Here is a 19,888-nt window from a genome sequence, read left to right as displayed (position 1 = left end):
GCAGAGCCAATTTTGAGAAGGATGCTCTACAATCCCTCTTGATTGACTAAATCAAAGACTTTTGTGAAGTCAGGAAAAAAATCATGTATAGTAGTGGTTGCCACTTTCTGTATTTCTCGGAGTTGATGCGTGGCACAGATTGTCCATTTTGCCTCGGGATGGACAGAAAGATCTCTGATTCCAGGAGCGGTTTTGCAGGCACTGGAAGGACATGGTTGAGGGGGTTTTGCCATGATCTAGGGGATTTATCAGCTTTTAATCTCCTCTCATACTTCTATATTAGTTGTGAACAATTGCTGGTGTACTCTGTGTCTTTTACTGGAGAAATGGATGCAAAATATTTGGTTTGCATGTCAACCAATTCTCAAACTTTCTTTTGCCTCCTGCCTCCAAGGGCAGGGTAGTTACTTGTCTTGTTCTCTTTTTACACTGCTGAAACTTTACTCTCATTCGCTCAGTCTGCCATCTTTTGCCTATCAATTTAAGGCATCCCAATACTATCCTCCTCGGCAACGTTATAAGATTTTGTTAATCTAATGGTGTCCAGAGACATTACCGCTGACCATTTTGGCAGATGGAAAGCCAGTTCAGCTTGCTGTCAAATCATTTCTGGATCTGGCTATGGAAAGTTAGTCAGGGTAAAACGATGGGTGAGTGGGGAGGGAGCAAGTCAGTTTGCCAAGGCAGACTGGCCATAAACATCCCGCAGGCTGGATTTTTGTAACAGTTTTGGAGATCTCCTCCTCTCCAGGGATAAACTGTCTTTCTCTTCTGTTGCATGATGTCTCCTGTCGATATGTTGTAAAGGGGTCACAAGAGTCTTTGGAGGAAAATGAAAAAAATTCTGCACCTTTGGCAGACGCTTCATGTCCAGGATTTATGCACTCCACAGCTTGAGTTGTGCTGATCAGATTCAAACATTCTCAGTGTTTATACCATACATTTTCTTAGTGATTGAGCACATGATGAAGAGTCAGATGCTCTAGGATTTGAATATCTCTCTAACAGCTCAATTCCAGTGTTTGTTTTGAGGGTGTTTTAAGTACAAGGTTTTGTTTTGCAGTGTTGCCATTAAGATTTCAACATAATGTGTTTGTAACATCCTTGTGCTCAATATAAACTGGAACAAATATGCATTCATACTTTTAGATATATTTGCCAATGCATTTTTATCCCAGTGCTTTGGTTTGGGGACATGTCGACGATGAAAAATTCTACACTTCACTCTTTTCCCCATCCCACCTGTGCTCTTTTCCATGTCTCTCTGCTCGTTTCCATTCTAAAACATGAGAGGATGTGCCAAGTTGATATGTATGTGCAAACTGCCTAAGGCTGTGTATCATTAGCATCTTTGTTTTGCTATTTCAAGATCTCAATCGGGTGGGAATGTGTTTGCACTTCAGTGATGAAGGTTGTTTCTGAATCCATTTAGTCCATCTCATTGGGCTATAGTAATTACTTTTTTTTAAAAAAGTAATCTCTTTTCCAGCTGTTAGAAGGGATGGAGGGATTTCTGAAAGAGATCACCCTTTCAGTGCCTGCCTCACAAAATGAATGTTTAGCTGTTTTGTATGTTTGCAATAAACCTATAATATGCTTTACTATAAAATGGGAGCTATAATAGTTTTTTTTTGGAAGAGATTTTGATTTGCAAAAAAGCATTTAGTCCTATTCTATTGATCAGAACTGGATTTAGTAGCAACAAATATTGGTGTTTTAGTGTTCACATCTGGTTCTTGGCAGTAAAGATCTTGGAAAAGAGTACTGTCTGAATTAATGTTTGTCTGATACAAACTTCCTATTTGGCATAAAAAGCCTAGTTATTAATAATTGACTGTACAAACCTGATTGGAGCTTTGAGCATAAAGGCATTTGCCAAATGTCTTGGTATTTGACCTTTTCAGAAGGTTCAAGCTGGAATCATGAAAAGAGAATTTGCTGATCTCTTTCATGATTTCAAAAATAAATTGAAAAAAGCACTTCTCTGCCAATTTTTTTGCTTTCATTTCAATATTTATTTTTGACAATGTAACTCTTAACCCTTAACAATGTACAGTAAAACTCCATTAATTTGGCACACAGGACTTTGGTGCCAGACTGGCAGATTTTCCAGACCCTTGGATATAACTTCGATTAGTACTTCACACACTTTTAGTTCACTTTTCAAAAAAAAGTTTTATTTATGTAATAAATTCTCCAGTGAACCCAGCGAAAGGGACTGTGGGAACCAGGGCCCAGTGTATTCAGATACCAAGCCATCAGGATTGCAAACAATAGGATAATATTTTATTCAAGTTTTACTGTAGTTTTTGAGTAAGGTTGTTTCAGCCATTGATTATTGGAGTATCTTTAAACACTTTCCCTGCAGATTTAAAATTGTTTTATTGCCACAAGAGGTGATTTAGAACATAACAGCACAGTACAGGCCCTTCAGCCCACGATGTTGTACTGACCTTTTAGCCTACTCTAAGATCAATCTAACCATGCCCTCCCACCTACCCCTCCATTTTTTCTATTGTCTATGTGACCATCTTTGAGTCTCTTAAATCTCCCTAATATATCTGCCTCTACAGCACACCCTGGCAATGTGTTTCCACACACCCCCACTCTCTATGTGGAAAAAAAAAAAAAACTTGCCTCTGATATTCCCCCCCGCCCCCCCCCCCCCCCATACCTTCCTCCAATCACCTTAAAATTATGCCCCCTCGTATAAGCCATTTATGCCCTGGGAAAAAGTCCTCTGGCTGTCCCACTCGATTTATGTCTCTTATCATCTTGTACACCTCTATGAGGTCACCTCTCATCCTCTTCCGCTCCAAAGAGAAAAGCCCTAGCTCGCTCAACCTGTCCTCGTAAGACATGCTCTCCAATCCAGATAGCATCCTGGTAAATCTCCTCTGCACCCTTTCTAAAGCTTCCACATCCTTCCTATAGTGAGGCGACCAGAACTGAACACAATATTCTAAGTATGGTCTAACTTGGGTTTTATAGAGCTGCAGCATTACCTTGTGGCTCTTGAACTCAATCCCCCGACTATTGAAGGCCAATACGCCATACGCTTTCTTAACAACCCTGTCAACTTGTGTAGCATCTTTGAGGGATCTATGGACTTGGACCCCAAGATCCCTCTGTTCTTCCATACTGCTAAGAATCCTGCCCTAAACCCTGTATTCTGCCTTCAAATTCGACCTTCCAATGTGAATTGCTTCACACTCTTCCAGGTTGAACTCCATCTGCCACTTCTCTGCCCAGTTTTGCATTCTATCAATGTCCTGTTGTAACCCTCAACAACTTCCCTCAGTATCCACAACACCTCCAACCTTCATGTCATCTGCAAAACTTACCCACCCTTCCACTTCCTCATCCAAGTTAGTTATAAAAATCACAGAGCAGGGATCTCAGAACAGATCCCTGCGGAACACCACTGATCACCAGCCTCCAGGCAGAATACGCTCCATCTACAACCACCCTCTGCCTTCTATGGGCAGCCAATTCTGAATCCACACAGCCATGTTTCCCTGGATCCCATGCCTCCTGACCTTCTGAATGAGCCTATCATGGGGACCCTTATCAAACATCTTACTAAAGTCCACATACACCACATCCACTGCTTTACCCTCATCAGTGTGTTTTGTCACATCCTCAATTCAGTCAGGCTCATGAGGCATGACCTGCCCCTCACAAAGCTTCTCCAAATGCTCATAAATCCTGTCCCTAAGAATCTTTTCCAATAAGTAAGACTCACTGGTCTATAATTCCCAGGGTTATCCCTGCTCCCTTTCTTGAACAAAGGAATAACATTTGCTACCCTCCAATCATCTAGTACTACTCCTGTGGCTAGTGAGGACGGAAAGATCATCGCCAAGGGCTCGGAAATCTCTTCCCTTTCTTCCCATAGTATCCTGGGATATATCCCGTCCAGCCCTGGGGACTTATCCTAATGTTTTTCAAAAGTTCCAGCACAACTTTCTTCCTTATAACATCGACATGTTCTAATTTATCAGTCTGTTTTACGCTGTCTTCACAAACATCAAGGTCTCCTTCGCAGGTGAATACTGAAGCAAAGTATTCATTAAAGACCTCCCCTAACTCTTCCGACTCCAGGCACATGTTTCCTCTTTTATCCCTGATCTGTCCTACTTTCACTCTGGTCATCCTCCTATTCTTCACATACATGTAGAACACCTTGCGGTTTTCCTTAATCTGACTTGCCAAGGCCGCCTCATACCCCCTTCTAGCTCTCCTAAGTCCATTCTTAAGCTCCTTCCTGGCTACCTTGTAATTCTCTAGAGCCCTGTCTGATCCTTGCTTCCTGAACCTTAAGCTTTTTTTTCTGCCTCTTCACTAGATATTCCATATCTCTTGTCAACCATGGTTCCTTCACTCTACCATCCTTTTCCTGCCTCAGTGGGACAATCCTATCCAGAACCCTCGCAAATGATCTCTAAACAACCTCCATATTCCATTGTGCATTTACCTTGCATCTGCTCCCAATTTACGCTCCCAATTTACACTCTCAAGTTCCTGCCTAATAGCATCATAATTCCCCCTTCCCCCACTGTCTGCTCCTATCCCTCTCCAAGGTCACTGTCTCCGAAATGCTCACGCACCGAGAGATCCGACACCTGAACAGGTTCATTGCCTAGTACCAGATCCAGAATGGCCTCTCTAGTTAGCCTGTTGACGTATTGGGTCAGGAAGCCTTCCTGTACGCGCCTAACAAACTCCGTCCCATCTATTCCCTTTACACTAAGGAGGTGCCAATTAATATTAGGGAAGTTGAAATCACCCATGACAACAACCCTGTTATTTTTGCACCTCTCCAAAATCTGCCTCCCGATCTGCTCCTCAGCATCTCTGCTGCTATTGGGGGGTCTGTAGAATGCTCCCAATAGAGTGATTGCTCCCTTCCTGTTTCTTCCACCCACACTGACTCAGTGGATGATTCCTCTAGGACATCCTCCCTTTCTACAGCTGTGACACTATCCCTGATCAGCAATGTCACTCCCCCAGTTCTTTTACCTCCGCCCCTGTCCCTTTTGAAACATCTAAACCCTGGAACATCCAGTAGCCATTCCTGCCCTTGTGACAGCCAAGTATCTGTAATGGCCACAACATCGTAGTTCCATGTACTGCTCCATGCTCGAAGTTCATCACCCTTGTTCCTGATGCTTCTTGCGTTTAAAATAAACACACTTCAACCCATCCAACTGACTGCAATTTTGCCCAGTCAAATGCCTATCTTTGCTCACAGTCTCTCTACACGTTGCATCACCAACTGCCCCATCCTCTGACCTGTTACTTGGGTTCCCATCATCCTGGCAAACTAGATTAAACCCTCCCCAACAGCTGCTACAAACCTGCCCGCAAGGATATTGGTCGCCCTCCAGTTCAGGTGTTACCTGTCCCTTTTGTACAAGTCATACCTTCCCCAGAAGAGATCCCAATGATCCACACCTTTGAACCCCTGTCCCCCTGCACCAATTTCTCAGCCAGACATTCATCTGCCAAATCAACCTATTCTTGCCCTCGCTGGCATGTGGCACAGGCAGCAATCCAGAGATGACTACCCTTGAAGTCCTGCTTTTCAGCTTCCTATTTAGTTCCCCATATTCACTTTTCAGGAACTCATCCATTTTAGTTTAGTTAGTTATTTGTCACATGTACATCGCAACACACAGTGAAATGCGTCTTTTTGCGTTACTGAGAACGTGCTGGGGGCAGCCCGCAAGTGTTGCCATGCTTCCAGCGCTAATGTACCATGCCACAGCTCCTAACCTACGTATTTGGAATGTGGGAGGAAACCAGAGCACCCGGAGGAAACCCACACAGACACTGGGGGAATGTACAAACTCCTTACAGTGGTGGGAATTGAACCCGGGTCGCTGGCGCTGTAATAGTGTCACGCTAACTGCTGCACTACCGTGCTGCTACTGCCCTACCTACGTCATTGGTACCATGACTTCTGGCTGCTCACCCTCCCCCTTTTAGAATGCTGTGGACCTGACCTGAGACATCCCTGATCCTGGCACCTGGGAGGCAACATACTATCTGAGAGTCTCTTTCACGTCCACAGAATCTCCTGTCTGCTCCTATAACTACAGAGTCCCCTGTTACTATTGCTCTCTTCTTCTCCCTGCTCCCTGCTTCTCTTCTGAGCCACAGAGCCAGACTCAGTGCCAGCAACCTGACTGCTGTGGCTTTCCCTTGGTAGGTCGTTTTTCCTCTTCACCTCCCACCTCCCACCTCTTCCCCCCCCCCCCCCCCCCACCAAAAACAGTATCCAAAGCAGTATTATTTTGATGTTTTTGTTACTTGAAACTCATGGGAGGGGTGGGGAAAGTTTTATAATTATAGGTTTGAAAGAGTGGATTGTGTAGGCTGGTGGGGTGAAGATGGAAGAAAGACTTGAAGAAATGAGGTAATGTAGTCCAATTCCTGGTGGCATTATCCTTTAGCTGCTTGAGGGAAATACTTAAAAATGCAAAAACCACAGCATCATTTCTTTTATTTAAAAAAAATGACCTGTAAGCATTTTAGTATTATTAGTAGAACCACATCAATGTAATAACATACATTTCCGTTTATGGCAAGCTTTGGTAATCAACATTTGGGTGAGATATCTTCGATAGAGATGTTCTGAGACCTCTGTTGTTTGTGAACAGCGTACGCACGTTTATGTAGAGCATTGTAAACAGCTGGCAGAAATTAGCCTTGTTGGGTAAAGCCTTGAACTACTTTGGCCATTGACATCCAACTGTTTGTATTGTTTGATGTCATACTCACTCAAGACATTGTATAAATATTTATTTTCACAATTTTTGGTACTTCGAAAGTAGAATAGCTTAATAATTGCATGTCTATTAAAATAATTGTGGAAGAATTGTTTTAATAACTTGTTAATTCCTAGGTCTGAATTTTAGAATATTATTTTTATTGCTATCTTATTGAAATATCTACAACATATGGAATTGCAGGTATTTGGTGTGGGCATTTGGGCAGTGCAGTGAATTGTATATATTTGAAATTCTTGTCAACATTATATTGGTATAGGTTAATTGCAATGTAAATTATTACAGGCAAAATGTTCCCATCTTTTATTTTATCCCATCTTTTATTTTGTATTGCTTGTGTATTTTTTCTTTGTTGCAATATGTTTGTAATGACCCACATATTCTCTAACTTTTTCTTTTAACCATTGTTCCATGTTATTTCTCTTCAATTTTTTCAAAGACAGACTGTTTTATTAACTTAAGTAATCTGGTGATTAGGATAGACTAAGAAACTGAAAATGTAGAAAATCTTTGACCAAATTATCAATTAAGCTTTGATGTTTGAAGTAGTGTCCATGTGTCTAATTTGGTGCACTACTCATGTCCAATGATAATCAAATTAAGCCTGAAATGGTTAGCTAGTTTGATGCATTAGCTAAAAACCCTAATCTGAGAAGTTTGCGATTTAGTAAATTGAATGAATAGAGCAACTTCATAGGACCCAAATTCCAAACGTAACTTACCTATTAATACATTTTCAAAATAAGTATTCTAACTTCGACATTTTCAGAAAGAGATGTCAAGCAGATGAAATATCATTGTGTACTGGAGTAAGCTCCATTTGCTGGCCCTGAAAAGTTAATTTAAAATGGTATCTTATGAAACGTATTTGCATGTATTGTTGAAATTGGAAAATAGGCTGGTTTACAATACTGGCAAATTGGTCATATAAAGGAAACTGCTAATGCCAACTTTCCACATCTGAGGAAGGAGTTACATACATAATCTATATTTCAGGTACTAATGCAGCTAATATGTGTTTCAGAATATTTTATTTTTCTTGTGTACATCAGTTCCCCAAAAATACTAGAAAGCTCAAATACTGTGGCACATTAAGTTGAAATTTAAGGTTTCTGCACCAAAGCTAGACACAAGGCATTGGCACATAGAATGGCAAAGGATATGTGGTAAATATCCAAAACTTGCAATGCGTTTTAAATCTGATGTTTACAGAAGCTGCAATGTTATGTAAACTAAACCTTGTGTCTATGTATTTTCATCTTTCCAGAGTAGATATTTTGACATGAATATTAAAATGCAATATATTCATATTTTTCAGAATTACCGGTCTTTTTATAAAAAAAACCATTTTAAATGTAGACATATTGTAATTCTCAAACTACATAATAGTATGAAATACTAAACCCAGATGTTGAGAAATATTATCTTAATCAAAAGCTGCTTGTCTACATGTGAGTGCATTTATGTGTGCATACAAAATTTCTCAATTTTCAGTAATCAAGTACACGACCTCTGTACCAGGCAATCTATGTTGTCATTACTGGTTGAAATTAAAATACTGACATGATGGTATTGATTTTAGCTGTAACTGAAGTGCTTACAGGACATGATTAATCACATAACTTAGAAGGTATAGCTGCAGATGGGAAGTTAGAAAGCAAGTTTTGGATATGATGTCTTTGTAACTTGTAACAAAATTTGACCAACTTTTTTTAAGAGGTTGGAAATGACCTATTGTTAGTCAAAAGGTAAATGCTTTTCGTAGTCTCCGGTCTCCAAGTAGTTTCTCACTTCATGTCCAGAGACAAGTTAAGGACTTTGGACATGATTTTATGACTGAAATTGAGGATCTTTCACCACAGTCTAAAGTTTAGAAGAGTAAAAGTTCTGTTGGGAGCCTTTGACTTTTCAGAATGCATAAAATCTGACCGTTATTTATAAAAGCAAAAAAAACCCAACTTAAATCCATTTGAAAACTCAATTGATTAAGACCATTAGCAACTGGAATGTGAAAACTTAGGTCTTGTGTACATTTAGAATTAAAGTACAAGTGTGTAGAGGTTACAGAGTTCCTGATTGAATCACGTGTAGAGTACAGCATGCAGTTCTAGGCACTACGTGTTATATTGACCTTGTATCGTTTTTTTTTGAAGGATATGGGTTGGTAATTAAATTTTTCAAGATATTAAAAGGAATTAATAGCATAGATGTGGATAGATGCACATAAACTATTTCCATTGTTTAGCGAGTTGAAGGGGTATATTCTAAGCATTAGCACTGGGATTTCGGGAGTGAAGGTAAGGACTTCTGAACACAAAGGGTAGCAGAAGTTTAGAAATTAGAGTCTATTGTTAATTTTAAATCTGAGGTTGGTAGATTTTTGTAAACTAACTATAGAAGGAAGGACTATGTGGAGAAGGCAAAGAAAATTGATTTACTGAATGGTGGAATATTGTGTGTCCTGGAACACGCCAGCATGGGTTGATCAGTTTTAGTGAGTGGAGAGGGATGTTGAAAGATAATGTGCAGACTGGGAAGTTTTATCAATTAAATATGTGGAGAAATGAGGGAAATCAGTGTTTTCAAATTTTTGGAAGAGGCTAATGGCTATGATTTGTGTTGAAATGTATTAAGTTTATATTTGGTTCCGGTTATAACATTTTATATTTTGTCTTTGGCTTGGTAAGGGGGATGATGTGATGAAAGGAGTTAAGTTGTTCCCCTCGTACCTATTTTTTCAAACTGGATACACAGAGCATGCATTTATTTAAAAAAAACGCAAGATTCAATTTTTAAAAGTAGAGTGGAAAATGAGAAGTGGGCAGAAAAGAATTTGTTTTGGAACCAACTTCTCTCCTGGTAATTGGGTAACTACAATAAAATTCCACTTAATCTGATATCCGATTGTTCAGAAATCCTAGTTGTTCAGCATCTGACTTGCTGACTACACTCCCTTTGAACTTGGTCTGTCTAAAAAAAAATTCTAAAGTGTTAACAAAAAAAAATGATTTAAAAGTGCATTCGAGTATTAATAGAATAACACCTGATGATCTGGAAAATCTGCTTGTCCACCAACACTAAAGTCTTGAACATCCTAGATTAACAGAATTTTGCTGCATATGAAATTGTTTCTGAGTGAAGTAAATCCTCTTGCATAGAGCTTCAATAAAACTTTGTTCATGGGGTGAATTACTATTTTAAGCAGTCTCTAAAAGATGCATGGAAGCATTTGAGTGGCCAAACTGAAGTTTTATTAAGGTTTTTCTGCTTCATAGATGAAAAATAACTTGTTACTTCCTTGGTTCCGTTGGGAATGGAATTGATTTTTGTTCTAATGATGTAATGCGCTACAATTACATCTTGACTTTCCAGTGAAATGTTTTGCTTTTGGGTCCTGATGAACCTGTGCATATCATTTTTCTTGCTCAGTTATGTTATTCAATAACTGAAGTGTGTTGCCTAACCACTGGTTATCTGTAGGCTGCGTATGTGAAAACACTGGTTTAAGTAATTTGTTTACCTTGACGTGTTTTGTAAGAGAGAACTCTTTTTGACTGTTGTGGTTGCTTAAATCTCTAATTATTTCATTTGCTTTTCTTGTACCACATTAAGTTTGATGTGTTCTTGAATTTGTTTTAAGAATCTAGCGTTGATGTGAAAAATTAGTCATTAACTGGGAATTGGCTGAAAAATGTAATATACATGTTAAAACGTGTAATCACATTGGTAATCCTGTTTAAGGAGTTGCTTAATGTCTTGGCAGCTGCTAATCTCGTTTAACTCCCAATGGCTGACTATTTTAATAATTACATGAAGTAGTTGGGGATTGGCACAAAGAGTGGCATTTTTACTGGTGAAATAATTCTGATAGAAATCTGGTCGGCTTGTATGATATATTCTTCAATCTGCCTTGCTTCTGTGAAATTATTCAATCTTGTTAACTACAAAATTAAATTCACAGCATTGGAATCATGGCTCCAAATGTGAGAATCTTTACACCTTAACACAATTTTCTGACTACACTAGTTGCTCCTGTCACATTGACTAATGTAATTTAAAGTTTTTGCCTTGAACTATATAAATGCAAATACTTTCTTTTCATATCTAACTGGCATTCTAATATGGTTTGCAACCTAATAGACTACGGATATGAGCCAGATTTTTGTAGAGAAAAGTTCCACAAATGGAAATTTTCAGCATGCCTTATCAGTACAGCATAGCATTCATGGTTCATTGCTTTTAGCCAATTTTAAAATTGACCATTTGCGTTATGTAGCCCCTTTTAATACAATTAAACCCCCAAGGCATTTCATAGGAATATTATCAGTCTTTTGACACCAAATGTTAGGCGATACAGATGACTAGAATCTTGGTCAAAGAGGTAGCTCTAAAGGACAAGTGAGGCAGAGAATTTGAGGGAAGTTCCAGATCTTAGGACCTTTGCAGGATGAGGCACAGTTACTTGCAGTGGAGCAAATAGAATCAAAGATTAAGAGCCCAGTTATGGAGAAGGATTAGTAGTCTAAAATATAAGACTGTAATTGCAAAAGTGGAGAAACACAATGTCACAAGGGGATTTCAAAACTATGCTGAATTTTTAAAATTAATATACGTGTCAATAGTGTGGAGCCGGACTAAGGTTAGGTTCAGTTCAAACTCTGACATTTTAGCTACTGGGAGAGATGATGGGAAATTTTTATTTGTACATTTTCAGACTGCTTGTCCAACAGTAAATAATTTGCTGACAGTCTATGGATTGATAGAGATAGCCAGGAGGTGGAACTGAGTTCAGGTATTACTGAGGGCATTATGTAAATGAGAAAGGGCCAAGGATGAACCCTAGTAAGATACTTGAGTTAAGGGTTAAAGTTTAGGTAAGTACGTGTTGCAGGTGGTTCTCAAGCCACAATTGAATATTTATGAATGGAGCAAGTCTACAAAGTTCGAGAATGGTGGAAATGTGTTCAAGGAGGATGGTGCAGCTAACCTTGTCAAAAGCAGCAAATGGACCAAGGAAATGTGAATGGGAGGGATTTTTTTATTTGGAATTCTGTAAAACAGAATTGAGGTGGATTTGGGAAGTGACAGCATGTATAAAGACCTATGCAGTGGAAAAGGATGTTTGGGGATCATCAAGGGTCAAGTTCTTCTTTTCAAGGGAAGGGTTGAAGGAGTAGGGGATAATACCTGAGGAGAGATAATTGATGACTGATAATGTGGGACCGACAAAGGTATGTTGTGGCCAGCAATTTGATAGGTATGGAAGGAGGGTCGCATGGCGAAGAAGAGTTCAGAAGACTTGAGGGGAGATGGAGAAAGTAGAAGTCAGACAAAAGCAAAATTTTGGAAATCTGAAGTCAAAATAGGCAGGAAATACCTGGATCAACGGCATATGTGGAGAGGGAATAAATGATTTGGGTCAATGTTTCTTCTTTGCAGGCTGGGATTGAAGTCTAACCTTAAGAATTTCTGCCTGTGGGTTAGGGGAAAGGTTGGAAGCACTTGGAGGCAGCTGCCTAGATGTTCTAAGTCTTAATGGGGAAAAAAATCTCCATAAACTGTTTGCTTGTGGCCCTTTGTTTGACCTCCTAGGGGTAAAAAGTGACTATTCATATAATGTGAAGATTTTATTCTTCAACTACCACCTTCCACCCCCCCCCCCCCCACCCAAAGATGTTGCCCGATCTGCTGAGTTCCTCCAGCAGTCTCTGCTAAAATCTTTTCTCTGTTGTAATGCAGTCTTTCTTAGTGAAAACTGAATTGATATTTTGGACCTCTGTGTAAATCAAGCTAAAGTTTAAAGGTTTAATTTCTCCACTTATATTGTTTTCAGTGTGCTGGGGGTGAAGCTGGTGAATGCAGGTCAGGTATTATCAAGGTTGCATGTAGTATTTAGTTCAGCTGTGATAACCCTCTATCCTGTACTTTGGTAACTGGATTTTTGAATACATCTTGAATTGAACATTCAAGTTGCTTAAGTTTTATTTAATAAAATTAGCCAATTGAAATATTTAAACCTGTTTTCATTATTTAGGGTTTTGAACAGTGTAAGCTTATATGGCTGAATGGCCTAACCCTGCTCTTATTTCTCATGGACTTAATTCATTGAAGCATGCAAATCATCATGTTGATGAGGTAAAATGTAGGAAAAGGGAGCTGATCTCTCCAACTGTTGCAGGAAGATGCATCCACTTTCCTCATTGAAACAGTGTTCAAGTCTTCCTGTAACAATCTTAGATTTCTGATTCTGGCTGGGGAAGAACATTTCCATAATCTTTATTATTCCATCTTTGTCAACGTTTCAGGTGATTTGCTAATTCTTTTCATAGTTGAATGAAAAACCATGTATGATTCCAGAAGAATGGATTTTCAATGAATTGGAAGTTGTATGGCACGTTGAAGACATGCTGTCAAGGGCCTATGCCTGTTCTGTGTGGGGCTCCCGGTACCAATTCTGTTGTGCACAAGGACCAAAGCACCATTCGTGACAGATCGAACTTTGGGCACAAAGACCTTTCCTCCTCTATCTGCTTGACCAACTAAAATGGGATTACGGACTAAAGCTGAGGCTACCCAAGCTAAATCCTAATGCAACCAAATGAAGCTGTTTGAAAAACAAAGGCAAAATATAGATGCTAGAAATCTGAAATAAAAACAAGATGTTGGAAATAATCAGCAGATCAGGTAGCAATGGTGGAGAAAAAAATACAGTTAACATGAGATTGATCTTCAGATCCAGCAATGTCTGAATTCGAACTCTGCTTATACCACCACCTTTTGTCACTTGGCCTCTACCCAATCATTGACATTTCCTCTGTTCTTCCACCCCTTTCCCTCCCTGCAACTTAGAATATGTCTGATTTCAAACTTTCCCTAATTATGATGAAAGATGGTTAACCTGAAAACTTTTTCTTGTTCCACAGTCATTGCCTGATCTGCATTAAATATTAATTATTTTGTCTTTCTATGAGCACTTATTTAAAATTAGCTGAGGTAAATGGCAATTACAAAAAAATGACATTATGTGAATGGAAAGTTGATGGTTGTGGTATGCTAGAAAAGGATTTAACTGTGCCATTTTAATGTCTGTTTCTTCCATTGTGTTATAAGAAAATAGAAGCAGAAGGTGTTCTTGCCCCTCAAGCCTGCCCCATCATTCAATGTGATCATGGCTGAACTGCCCTAGGTCTTATCTCCTCTTCTGTGCCAGTTCCCCATGGCCCTCAATTCCCTGATCTTTCAAAAATGTATCTACTTCCTCTTTAAATACTTCCAATGATCTACCTTTCACAACCCTCCACAGTAGAGAATTCCAGAAATTCACTAATTTCTGTGAGAAGGTTCTCTCGTAACTCTCGGGGTCAAGAAATGCTCTCAGGCAGTTTCTTCACTGTGACAATGAAAACCTTTTGACATCAGTGTACAAAAAATGGACCCCTAATTACCCCGCAGTTTAAGACGATGAGTTGTATGAATAGTAAGATCTTGAATTTGATCCTAACCTTTGAGTTAATTTACTCAGCCGAAGCAGTAGTCATTTGCCCTTAGCAGTGCTGAACTGAAGAAAGGATTCCATTGGAATTGTGCATATTTGCAAATTTTGTCTTATTGATTATTTCTTGAAGTACAAACGTGGAAATTTTTTTGACGAAGAGATGGGGATCAATTACACAAGCATACAAGAGTAGGAGTAGGCTATACGGCCCCTCAAACCTGCTCTGCTCTTCCATTAAAGAAGGTCACAACTAATCATTAGTTTAATTGTAACCTTAACTCTGCAGTCTTGCCTGCCCCCAATAACCTTTCAGCCATTTGCTTATCAAGAATCTGTCTCTCTCCGCCTTGAGAAATATTCAGTGATTTTATTTCCCCCATCCCTTGACATAAATAACTCCAAAGGATCATAACTACCTTAAAATATGGGCAACAACGGTTTTTAACGGCAGTGATTACTATTCAAGTTGCTTAATGACTTTGGATACTTATTTTAAAACTAGTTTCTTTCCTACGTTGTCATTCTCTTCAAAATATTTAAATTCCAAGTTTATGATATTTCAGCTATTTTAATCATAGTTATATTGTCTTTATTTTGTGATTTGTAAAAATATTTAAAAAGTTAGTTTAAAATTGTCCTTTTGACTACTTGGTTTACTGCCTGAGAATGTCAATTTGATTGGCTGCTTTACGTGCTGGATGCCAAAGATTCCTAGAGCTAATGATTAGTTACAGCTATTGTAGAAAGAGATGAAATATATGCCGCACTGATTGTTATACCTTTGTGGACAGCTTTCTAAATGTTTAATAACCTTATTTTTTTAAAAAGTGAACCCTAGTTCTAGATTTTCACACGAGGAAGCATCCTTTCACAATCCATCAAGACCCTTTGTTCTTCTGTTACTTAGCTACACTAAGGGATATTTTACTAGCCCATTAACCCACTAGCACATCTTTGGGCTATGGAAGGATACAGGGGCACCCACGCAGTCACAAGAAGAAAGTGGAAATTCTACACAGACAGCAGCTAAGGTCAGGATTGAACCTGGGTCGCTGGGCCTTTGAGGCAGCAACACTGACTATGAACACTGCTTAGTACAAGCCCATCTGCCCAATGTCACACCACGTTACAACTTGCCAACCAGAAAAAGACCCATTAATACCTATTGCCAATCTTCTATATATGCTAATGTGTTACCTCCTGCACTGAGCATTTATTTTCCTCAATATCCACTGTTGTAGCACCTTATCAAATGCTTGCTAGAGTTAAAATACATTTCTTGTTGAGATTTGAAGTTTCCTTGTAAAATGGCAACAAGGGTGACCCGTGCTGGTTGAATTCTACTTAATGAAGAATATGTAACTTTTAAGAAATGAAGAAAAAGGCAGGGAAGTATCAAGAGGAAATACTGAATATTAAATGTTATTGTAATTCTTCAAAATTATTTGACTAATGAGAAATGATTTCCGGATTCGCATTTTACCTGAAGACCTGCCTATATCAGTTTTTGAGCTTAATCCTGTACTGCAGAGAGTTTAACTGGCTTATTAGTTTTTAACGTTTACCAACTAAATTACAATCTATCCCAAGAGAGAAATGTCAATGGTAATGTTTTTTTAAATATAAACAGTTGGAAAACTCAGTTTTATAGCAAGAGATATAAAACATAAAGATTAATGTTTGGAATGAGACCTTGAATGCAATATAATGTTGTTGGAAGGAGGTTAAGTCAAAGGAGATGGGACAGTGCAGATGCTTCCTTATGTAACTAGGAAGAATTAGCTGAATTTTGTGGTTATTTTCCTTCGAGTGTATGAAGAAATTATTGGTTTAGAAAGATTGTGTAGAAGGATTTATAAGTTTTACATTGACATGGCAAAATGGGGAGAGGTTGTCAAATTCCAGTAATTGAATGGTTGAGAACAGAGGCAAAACAAAACAAAAATATTATTTGTAATAAACTTAATAAAGGGAGCAGAAAAAGCTCCCTTTATTAAGTTTATTACAAATAGTGGTTATTTCACTGTAACCACTATTTCCTAATTATCAGAGACCATGCCCAGAATTTAAGAAAAAATTAGATGGGTAGTTGAAGGCAAGGGGATAGAGGAACAGGTTAGGCACCTGGGATAAAGCAATCACTTATGTAAATGATGAATGCCAAAGAAAACTGAGTGGACTAAATTTCTTAATTTTTATGTAATTCCATCATCTGGTCTGATTAAATGGATGACTTTCTAAGTTCTGAGTACTTGATAACAAAATCAAATTATGTAATTTGCAATTCAATGTCTAAATTGTTTTCTTTTTCCCATTTTGCAGCACTTTCTTGTACCTTAAATTCCTTGTTGTGTGGGCACTGGTGTTGCTGGCAGATTTTGTCCTCGAATTCCGCTTTGAATATCTTTGGCCTTTCTGGCTCTTCATCAGGAGTGTTTATGATTCCTTCAGATACCAGGGTCTGGTAAGTTGGTTAGAGAATTCTGATGGTTTATAAAATATACTAGTTTGGTCTGTTGTATGTTTGATACCCACTACTGCACTAATCTTCTGATTTAAGAAGCTGTGGTCAAAGCCCATTTTATCTTTAAATGATACATTTTTAATCAGTGTTAGAGAAGCCAGTGGGGATGGCAAGTCACGTAGAGAAGGTTGTTTTTTCAAAAGATGTGCAATGTCCTTTGCTTAATAAGGATAAACGTGCATTGGTTTGTCCTCACTGAAATTTAGACTGAGTGTTCATTGAGATGTATACAAGTCTGAGAAGGATCAATAGGATAATTGCTGAGAGGCTGGTTCAGCCATTTAGGACTGAGGTAAGTCATTTCTTTGTGTAGAGGAGTGTAAATTTTTGCAATTCCCTACCACAGCACTGCGGACATTTCAGTTGTTGAATATGTCCAATGCCAAGACATTAAATTTTTGGACATTAAGAATTGGTGGTGGCTGGGGGCTTTGTGGGGGGAGGGAAGGGAAATGTGGGTGTACAGGGATCGGGTCAGAAAGTGGTCTAGAGGTATATGATCAGCCATTATCTTTTTGAATGGCAGAGCAGGCTTGAGAGGCTGTACAGCCTACTCACTTTATTGCTAATGTCCTTAAGTTTTGCTAATAGAAGTGTACAGCACTAATTATGGCCCATTTAGAGTTGTCGACTCTGAGGGGGGCGGGGTTCAAGGCTTAAGAGACAATACAGAAAAAAATTATTAAAATAGTACTAGTTTAGCTGGTGCTATTTCCAAATTTTTGTGCCAGTTAGAGAATTGGTGGGAAGGGAAGGATGTGTGGGGTTGTTCTCCTTTTAGCCAAGAGATTTGCTGGAAGAATATCAAAATTCTGAATGGCTTTGATAAGAAAAGATCATTTTCTGTTCAGTTATGGAATGATCTATATCATGAGGACACAGAATTAGGCAATTGGCCAGAGAGGTGGTATGAGGAAGTAAACTTTGCAGAATGTTACAATTGTGAATGCATCAATAGGATAGTGGAATCAGACTGATTATTTTCAAAAAGGCATTGAGAAAGTAAGATTTGTGGAACCAATTGGCTGTCTCTTTTAAAGAGCCAGTGCAGACATCTTCCTCTATGCTGTGTCATTTGGAATGGATTTTTCTTAAAGTTTGAGGCAAGTTTTCTTAGTTTTTTATTGAAGAATTTCCAGTTAAAGCATTGTCTCATTTGTTTAGATTTTATAGTTAAATCTAGTGTGACTTTAAAATATGCAAATTGGTAAAGCAGGATCCACTATTGTTTCTTTCCTCGTATTCTACATTAATAACATGTTAAATTCAAATGTAAGTTTATTAAATTTGGACAAAAAAGATCATCATAGAATGACAGAAAGAGGACATTTGGCCTATTGTGCCCCTTTTGTGATTCTAGTGTCAATTGGAAGCATACACTGATTTTACTTCACTTCTGCATTTGTTTATATTATTTTCAAATTGTGATCAAGTCTTCTAGCAGTGCCATAATAGCCATTTGTTGTACAGGCATTCCAAGTCCACAAAAATATTTGGAAAATGTTCTTGATTATCTTTCGTTTATTTTTACTTGTTCTGTGTCTTGCCTCCTTGCTACCAAATTGGAAGCTTTCTTTCACTAATTATCCTTTCAGAACTTTGAAAAGCTTCTTTGGGTCCCATTTAATTCTATCTACTTTAGTAAAAGTCTTCTGTTTTTGAGACTTGCTTGAGAACTATTATATTCCTAACCATAATTCAAGCAAGTCTTTCTGTGCCTTCTCCCTCATTCTTGTCTCCTTAAAGTGTTATGCTAAGAGTGCTTATGACCACTATTAAGTCTTTATTTTATCCACATAATACCCATTTCCATACAAATTTTTCCACCTTCAAGTTTCACAAATCTTTGTTTTTGCCTGTTTAATTATGTCTTTCACAGATTCTGGTCACTTTTCTGTGGTCACTTCCCCTTCCACCCCACCCAGGTATGCTGAAGCTGTATTTCCAAAGTTTCTAAAGAACTAGAGAACTAGTCTGAACATATTGAACTTCATTAGTTCTTAATATGAAGATCAGGATCTGTTATGATTCATGGCTAGGGAAAATTGGTATAAATTTCTCTGTGCCTTTCAAATTCGCAAGTATGCACTTAAGTGGCATATGAAAATTAAAAAAAATATGGAAACTGGCATATACACATAGGCAATAAAAAAAATTACTTCGTAGGACAACGAGAGGATATGATTTTAAATGTGGAGTAAATTGAAATTCCATTAGAAAGAAGAAATTTGTAGAATAATTTCTCACAAACGTGCATGTAATCTCCAAAATGGGAATATCAGCATAACTGAGGAATAAATTTAAGCCTTGTATGCTTGTAATTTATGGTTGAGAATTTATAGTGGGGAAATAACATGCTATTAACACTCATCGTTATAATGGAGGAAATCTGGTGGCAGCTTCTGGAGTATACAAATTATAACCACAAAAAAAAGTCCACAGTTTTCCATCTGTAATCAATTGTCCTCTACAGAATCTACTGCTCTGCAAACTTTTCCAACATAATTTACTGGAAAAAAATAAACAAAACAGGATTCGGGTATTTGCAAACAATTCTCTCTTGGGGGAGAAAAACCCTAAACATTCAGTTTCATGAGGTGTAAGTAAGGTTTTTTAACAGCAGTGATTACAATTCAAGTCGCTTAATGACTTTGGACACTTATTTTAAAACTAGTTTCTTTCCTATGTTGTCATTCTCTTCATAATATCTAAATTCCAAGTTTATGATATTTCAGCTATTTTAATCATGGTTATATTGTCTTTATTTTGTGATTTGTAAAAATATTTAAAAAGTTAGTTTAAAATTGTCCTTTTGACTACTTGGTTTACTGCCTGAGAATGTCAATTTGATTGGCTGCTTTAAGTGCTGGATGCCAAAGATTCCTAGAGCTGATGATTAGTTACAGCTATTGTAGAAAGAGATGAAATATATGCCACACCGATTGTTATACCTTTGTGGACAGCTTTCTTTAAGAATAGTGGCAAATGCCATTTATTTCTGTGGATTTGCTACAGCCAAAATCTGAGCCATTGCATTTGCAGTTACATGAATAACACTTGAGGGCAGGTGCATTG

General features: G+C 38.2%; 1 protein-coding gene across 1 annotated transcript in view; it reads left to right on the top strand.

Moving 5' to 3' along the window:
- Positions 1 to 19,888, top strand: part of maco1b (macoilin 1b) — a 71,356-nt gene that overhangs the window by 11,341 nt on the left and 40,127 nt on the right. Inside the window, exon 3 of the mRNA XM_052036450.1 lies at positions 16,612 to 16,753. Within this exon, the coding sequence (XP_051892410.1) occupies positions 16,612 to 16,753 (142 nt within the window). The remainder of the gene's footprint in view (positions 1 to 16,611; positions 16,754 to 19,888) is intronic.

This window comes from Pristis pectinata, chromosome 22 (assembly GCF_009764475.1).
Source record: "Pristis pectinata isolate sPriPec2 chromosome 22, sPriPec2.1.pri, whole genome shotgun sequence".
Taxonomy (NCBI): domain Eukaryota; kingdom Metazoa; phylum Chordata; class Chondrichthyes; order Rhinopristiformes; family Pristidae; genus Pristis; species Pristis pectinata.
The sequence above is the reverse complement of the archived record's forward strand: the minus strand, read 5'-3'. Positions and strand labels throughout refer to the sequence as shown.